We start from the raw sequence: 8,136 nt of genomic DNA on the forward strand, positions 1-8,136 counted from the left end.
GTGTGTGTGTGTATGTATAGTATATATATATTATACATATACATATGTATATATGTATATATATATATATATATGTATGTATATATATCAATATATATATATATATTACATATATATATATGTGTATATATATATATATATATGTATGTATGTATATATATGCAATAAATATATGTAATGTATATATCCTGTTTTTATACGTATACTCATACATATATATATATATTGATATATACTATATGTATATATATATATATGTATATATATATATGTACGTATGTTATGTATATATACAAATAAATATTGCATATATATATATAAATATTGCATATATATATATTGCACATATATATATATTTATAAATACACATATTTATGTGTGTGTGTATATATATATTGATATATATACATACATATATTATATACTATGTACTATATGTATGTATGTTATGTATATATATATATATATATATATAATAAAAGGTATTCACATACATGCATATATACATATATAATTTCGTGTGTGTATATATAAATATATATATGTGTGTATGTGTGTGTGTGTGTGTTTAATTATACATCATATATGTAAAATGTTCATGTATATATATTATATTTTATATAGATATATAATATATGTATGTATATATTAAATATGTATATATATATATTTATAGATATATATATATATGTAAATATATATATATGTATAGAAGTGTTTGTGTGTGTGTGTTTAATTATACATCATATATATAATATGTTTATGTATATATATATATATTATATATAGATACATACATATATACATATATCTATACATATAATATATGTATAGAAGTGTTTGTGTGTGTGTGTGAGTGTGTATTTATATTTATTTATATATATATATATATGTATACATGTATATGTGAGTACTGACAGTCCGACTCTCTCCAGTCTCTTTCCCTCTAGAGCTAAATAGTGACTATTCACTATTTACAAATCTACAATAAATAACAGTAAATAGATACACAAATATGTACTCTATTTGTATCTAAACCCTAAAAGGGGTTTTTTAGAATACTTTGTTTTTTTTAACTGGTTTTTTTAAATGTACATTGACTGTCCAGTATGTCTTTATACGGCACTAGTGACAATAAAATTACTAACCGCCTCAGGCCTACTTTTTCGAGTTTACTTTGCTTTTAAAATGTAATTCGCGTGATTTTAGCCCATTTATTATCACTTTCGTCAACACCATAGTGATGGTCAATTCCCTAACAAGAGATTGGAACTGCGAAGCGCGAATGTGCCATAGTTATTTGTTTTTATTTATAGTTTTTCTGTTTTTCTTCATATTTGTTTTTTGTAAATTTTTATAAAAGCTAGTTCAAAACACTTCACCAAATAGATATTTTTATATTTACATACTCACAGCCTTCTAAAAACAAAATACTGACTACCGTATCTGTGTAAAAGTTCATTTTTGTTTTTTTTTGTTTTAACAAACAAAATCTTACAGTCATATTTGTGTATTTTTAAAATAGTACCCTTTGAACAGTGAAGTTTTTACATTGTTCCTTTGAAAAATCAAGTGTGTTTTTTTGTGTATGTATTTGAAAAAACTCGAGAAAAAAAAGGTTGCAAAATGGACCAAAAAGGTAGAAACAAAAAGGTAGAAACCCTGTTTGTTTTATTAAAAAACAAATATGGCCCCTGGTGCCTGGGGACTGGGGCCCTGTAGCCCTTGTGTGAGCTTGGCCCCTGGAGTCCTGGAGTCCTGGACCCTGACTTTGAGTTCCTGACTGGCCAAGTGACCGCATGACACAGTGGCACGACGTGTCAAAACATTTCCTTCTACTTATACTTATCATGACGAAATAGCTGTAGAGCACAGTAGAGGCTTTTTTTCTGCAGACTCGCGCAGGCAGAGACAGCCACAGTGAGACAGTGAGAGTCCACTGTCCAGTCCACACTGCCACACTCCACAGTCCAGTCCTGTCCACACTCCCACAGTCAGTTAGTGTATTGAAAATAAAATATAGTTATGTATGTACCTAGCATTGTTTTGATATAAAAGGTGATATATCGACTGTTTTACCTTACTCCTATCTACACTTCCACCGATAACATCAATCAAGCTTCCAGGATGTCAGCCGCTCTCAAGACTGCTGGGACTCTCGCTCCCACAACCTGCCGAAGGTTAACCATGATCGGCGCTGGTCGTATGGCTGAGGTACGCCTAGTTCATATACTACCAACACGCACAGCGATATACAAACCCTTATTTGTCCCTGGCTGTGTATGTATTTGTAATAATTTTGAAGTGAAATCTCATACTTGTTTTATTTTAATTAGTTAGAACTCGAAGATATTCTCTTCATGGTTTCGCCCTTATGCTCTTGCAGTAAAATCCTCGCCCTATCTGTTTCAAATTCCTGGAGGATTTACACGATGTTTATTTGCATTTGCATCTGTATCTGATACGATGCGCAGTCGCTATGATGACCGTTGGATAAGTTTCAATTGTACATGAGTACAAAAGCGTTCGGTAGTAAATAAAATACTAAATACGTATATTTGTGTGTTTGTAGTTAAATGCAATTGAATAATATGGATCACTGTTTGTACTCAGGCTCTGATCAATGGCATCATCAGCAAGGAAGCCTTGCCTGCAGACCAGGTGGTAGTATACGATATCAACGCCAAAGTATCTGCGAACATTTCGAAGAAATATGGATGTGTAGCAAGTAATTCAATGCTAGATGCGGTATGTGATTCCTGAAAACTTTCAGTGTAGCAGAGTCAATCATAAAGCAGTGCAGCGTTTTAACACTCGGGAACAACAAAAGTTTGACACAGGTGGGCCCGTCACACAGATATACATATAGTTGGACTGCTGTAAGTATTTGATGGTTTATTTCTGAATGGAAGATGTAACAGATTATGGTGTTCGAGTGTGGGTGCTTGCTTTCCTTACATTGTTTGTCACTTATGGATCGGTTTAGTTTGCTGCCTACAGTATACACGCTGACAAATGTTTTGCTAGGTCATTGGCGATCAGGCCTGTGTGCTGTTTCAACTTTTAGCCTTCTTGTGCTGAAATTATGAATTACTTCGATAAAATTATAGCGTAGTGTGCATGTATTTACATGTGACAGTGTTGTGCTCGATTGGACTATATCCATATATTTGTATTCTCCAATCTCTTGATTTTTATGAATTAGTTTGCATAGGCCTACGTTAAATCATGGGTTCCTAGTCTCACTATTCTACTTTTTGGAGTACCATTCGTCGACACGGCCTTGATGCACAGCATTGTCGTGAACTATTAAAATGACGCACAGACTTAGATACGCGATGTAAATTGTACCACAAACACGCTCGTTTACATGTACATGCATTAGGCTTGCACTTGTACGCTCGAGAGTGCATGGTTATTAAGAAACTGAAATGATATATCATGTTTATACTATATTTGACTCTTTACGGGAGTGTAGCTATCTTGCTAAATAAAAATTTGATCCTACACATATGTGTATAATTACATGGACAACAGATGCACATACGCTGGCATACATATTAGTTGCATATTCCTCAGGCTTACGTGCATTTGTATACTTAAACGATTTTCTTGGATCCCCTACAGATCACAGATTCCGACGTCGTGATTCTCGCAGTCAAACCTAACAATGTCACCGACGTCGGCAAGGTCATCGCATCAGCACTATCTCCTAAAACCACAGTAGTTTCAGTAATGGCTGGTGTGAATATGAATACGCTTTCAACGACACTGAATCATCGGCGGATTGTGCGTGCCATGAGCAACACACCAGCGTTCATCTCACAGGGCATGACCGTTTGGACAGGCAGTCAGGAATGCACACAGGAGAATAAGGATACAGTGCAACAATTCTTTGCTGCGGTTGGCGAAGAGGTATGCATTCGAATAATTGGGCACCTGCAATTGTACACATACTTTTACGTACTTACACAACTATACTACGCGTATCAAATTATGTATGTATGTATGTATGTACATGTGTAAGTATGTATGTACATATATATGTATACATACTTTCACGAATACACTTCGCACATCCAATAATATGTATATTTATATATACATAACATTGATATGTAATAAACTTACACACACATGTATATGGTATGTACATGTATAAATTTTATGTGCATGTGTATATATATACACGAATACATATGTATAAGTATATATATGTGTATATACAAATATATATTCCATTCCATATATCTAATTTTTTAAATCAACACAACTAAACTACGCGTATCAAATAATATTTGTATGTTTGTATATATATGTATATGTATATATACATGCATACATACATATATGTGTGTGTGTATGTATGTATGTATACTCATACAAGTACACACACCCATATATGTAGTTGTATATATAATATACAAACATACATATATTTATTTTTATAAATATATATATATATATACGTACGCAACTACACTTCGCTATCAAATTATATATAGATATATATATATACCAATTTGTATATACCATGTATATGTGTACACACACTTGTAATATATTTGTATATATACATATATAAACGTATACAGATAAGAACATATATATATGTATATATATATATATATGTATGAATTTGTATACACCTGTATATGTGTACACATACTTGTATGAATATGTATATGTATATATACACACACTTATAATACATGCGTATGTATACATATATAAACGTGTACACAAACACACAAATATATATTTATATATATATCTGTGTTTGTGTGTACACGTTTCGGTTCATATATATATGTGTATAGATATATTTTTGTATATGACATCAACGCAATTTTGAATGTTCCCTGATTTATCAAATTCTACAATCCAGATCTATGTTAGCGAGGAGAAGTATCTTGACATGGCCACTGCCATCTCTGGCAGTGGGCCTGCGTATGTTATGCTGATGATGGAAGCGCTGACCGACAGTGGTGTACATTTGGGATTCCCAAGGGATGTTGCCAAAAAGCTCGCCCAACAAACATTGCTCGGCACAACCATGTACAGCATTAATAGTGATGAGATACACTTGGCTAAACTCAGAAATGACGTCACCTCACCAGGTATGTTTTGGTTCAAGCACTGCAGCACTATTCACTGTCTTTATGAAGATGCACGTGTGTCATGCTGTTGCATAGTAGAGTTTTCAAGGTCGTTGTGCATGATAAAAATTTCAAAATGTTTTGTGCGCATCCGCAGTGTAATGGCAAAGAGCTTCCATGTTCTGGTTAGATTAAATACGCACCAACTTGCATGAAATTTTTTGTGCATTTCTATCATGTCGATTATTCACATAAGGTAGTCGCAGCATATGCGCTTCAAGCGGTTAAGCTACTGGTATCTGAATAGACCAGTCAAATATAAATTTTTGGGGGGTTTTTTGAACTAACATTCTTATCATATTTGTACCAGGTGGGACTACGGCAACAGCGCTTTACGAACTGGAAGCTGGGGGTTTCCGAACCGTAATGAGTAAAGCTGTGTGGGCAGCGTATCGCCGTGCACTCGAACTGGGTGGTAGTGACAGCAATGTAGGACCTGGAAGATCACATGGCTAAGAAAAATTTCGATTCAGATACACAATCTCGATTACATATAATCCGTTACTATGGTAGGCATACTAACGGATATAAGTCTATGATTGCCAGGAAATCACAAATATCACAACGATAGCTAGCATATAAGTAGATGTGAGGCGAATCTGGAAGTGCTTATACTTGTGCAGATTCGACCAAGAACCTTAGAAGTTATTGCTTCAAATCCAAAGCACCTAATGAACCATAATATGCATTAATAAAGCATAAATCGTATTATTGACCACTGATGGCCTTATTAGTGCGACTCCTTTATCTTCTAATCATTGCGCTGCACCGCACATTGTTGTACTATTTGGTTAAATATGTCCACACTCGATTTAATTCTATGTAGCTTCATATGTGGATTTTCCGAATTTGTAGTTATTTTAGTACTTGTTAGCACTGCACACGACTCTGTAGGAATACAGAAGCACTCTAGAGAGAGAATGAATTTTCATGATATAGTAAATTCGTGACTCATCGTTTTACTCACAGCCTTCTAAATTGAACACTATGTTATCGTGAATAACTAAACGTATATTTAGACGTAAATAAATGTGATTACTCAATACTCAATACTCAAATACTGAACGGTAAACACACAAAAAATCATAGCCTTCTGAATCATACACTGTGTATAATTCAGAAGGGTAAAGTAGTTGCGGTGCGGGGATGTGTCTACGAACCCGCTTGCGTATATATCTTCTACCTCTAGCTGTTTGTAATCTTTCGTCATAGGTTCTATTCTGCTTCTGCACGATGGCAACAACGGCATCACGGTCCGAGGTATTATCAACAAAGATTGAATCACGGAAGACCTGCCAAAACTTCCAGTGGTAGCCATGTTTCTTTGATATTGATACTAGATCCATTAAGTGGAAAACATCTTTCAACACATGCCTCCACACTTTGACCACTTCTGTGGTATTTTATTTAGTATTTACATAGACAGTGAAATACTCCCAAACATTACTTACCTTCGTGTCTCCTGGCTATCCGGAGTAGGTTCGTGATGGAGTCATGAGTCATCGTTTCATCTACTCTGTCGATAGATACGTAATCAGTATGATCAAGTAGATTTTAATAGAAACACAATTACCAGAGCATAAATATTTATATAAAATATTATATTATGTATAACTAAATAAAGGGGAGTACATATATGCCTATATAACAAGTAATGCCAAAATGGCATTGAAAGTATGCAACACCATGTGTGGCACGTAAAGACTTCTCCCTCTCTCTAGATCACGTATGCTCATAAAACGGACCGACTTGTTGTCTTGTTCTCACACATCAAATATTTCAAGACGAATACACACTATTTAATAGTATACTTAGCCAAAAATCAAAAATGTTATCTTGGTGGTGGTGGATTTTCATAGCATTGATTGTGTTGTCAGTTGCAACCTCGATCATACGCAATCGTACGCAAGCGTACAATCGAGATATAAAATTGCAACAGCAATCAACTGACCCAAAAATGGGCGGTCAAGGAACTTTCGATGCATCACCTGTCTATCAAACTAACACTTCGCAAATGCAATACCAAGCTTCTGAAGGACAGATACCTCCGATTCGCTCAGCCCAACCGACACCAAGTAATATACCCAACGCCGCACTACCTCCCAACGCAATCTATACACCATACCACGGCACATCCGTAATACCAGCGACAGAACACTTTACTGTAACCACTACAAACACATATCCCCCAACAGTTCAGAATATTGCACCTCCTCCATCGTATGTGGCCGCCATTGCTGCGGAGCATCCTAAGCAGAAAGTCTCTTACACATCGCAACAAACGCACCCTACCAACCATTTACAGGGTAGTAGCAGTGGTAGCGCACATTCACCAATTGATTATGGTGGCAGTCCACGTCACATGTCTGAAAGTACGTGTTGATATAATATTTGCAAGATCAGTCACCGACATTCCGAGGAAAGAAAGGAATCTATTCAAAGAATCCGAATCATTTCTGGGAATATGCAGTCTTTGGGGGCAAATATCAATCTTTGCAACCAGGTTTATGAATTATATCGCGGACATTTCCATATACTGGCATCAAATAATACCAGTAGTTCCACCAATCGGCCATCTGAAAGTTGGTTATACCTATTCAAACTGGAATAATTTTTTTGATAATTCATTACTTTCATCAAGAATGTCCATGTCAGGCTTCCTACTTACTGTAATCACTATACTCATAGCTGTCCAGTCCTAAGTTTGTCATATATGATTGTTCGCTATTCATATATATGTGACCTGATATCTGAATAAATACTTTGTTTTGTGGTTAACGCCGCCATTGTACGTATTCACCCCCTTGGAGAAGCCATTGACATATATATATATATATATATATATATATATATATATATATATATATATATATATATATATATGTGTGTGTGTGTGTGTATATATATATATATATATATATATATATATATATATATATATATATATATATATATATAGTATATATATATTATATA

The 8,136-nt window shown here is 34.4% G+C and overlaps 2 protein-coding genes across 2 annotated transcripts; both read left to right on the top strand.

Annotated features, from left to right (window-relative positions):
* The first annotated feature begins 1,892 nt into the window (after positions 1 to 1,892).
* Positions 1,893 to 5,900, top strand: SARC_06616 (pyrroline-5-carboxylate reductase). The gene is made up of 5 exons (XM_014299466.1): positions 1,893 to 2,215; positions 2,615 to 2,749; positions 3,629 to 3,916; positions 4,890 to 5,121; positions 5,471 to 5,900. Exons 1-5 carry the CDS (start codon positions 2,129 to 2,131, stop codon positions 5,614 to 5,616), a joined length of 888 nt encoding a protein of 295 aa, XP_014154941.1. The 5' UTR covers positions 1,893 to 2,128; the 3' UTR covers positions 5,617 to 5,900.
* A 951-nt stretch (positions 5,901 to 6,851) lies between these two features.
* Positions 6,852 to 7,944, top strand: SARC_06617 (hypothetical protein). Its single transcript, XM_014299467.1, has one exon. The coding sequence runs from the start codon at positions 6,989 to 6,991 to the stop codon at positions 7,541 to 7,543; it is 555 nt and encodes a 184-aa protein (XP_014154942.1). The 5' UTR covers positions 6,852 to 6,988; the 3' UTR covers positions 7,544 to 7,944.
* The last annotated feature ends 192 nt before the right edge of the window (positions 7,945 to 8,136 follow it).

This window comes from Sphaeroforma arctica, assembly GCF_001186125.1.
Source record: "Sphaeroforma arctica JP610 unplaced genomic scaffold supercont1.479, whole genome shotgun sequence".
NCBI classification, from domain to species: Eukaryota; class Ichthyosporea; order Ichthyophonida; genus Sphaeroforma; species Sphaeroforma arctica.

Coding starts and splice junctions, on each gene's coding strand:
- SARC_06617 (XM_014299467.1), top strand. CDS start 6,989: ATGTTATCTTGGTGGTGGTGGATTTTCATAGCATTGATTGTGTTGTCA.
- SARC_06616 (XM_014299466.1), top strand. CDS start 2,129: ATGTCAGCCGCTCTCAAGACTGCTGGGACTCTCGCTCCCACAACCTGC. Junction 2,216..2,614: donor GCGCTGGTCGTATGGCTGAG/GTACGCCTAGTT, acceptor GTTTGTACTCAG/GCTCTGATCAATGGCATCAT. Junction 3,917..4,889: donor TTGCTGCGGTTGGCGAAGAG/GTATGCATTCGA, acceptor TCTACAATCCAG/ATCTATGTTAGCGAGGAGAA.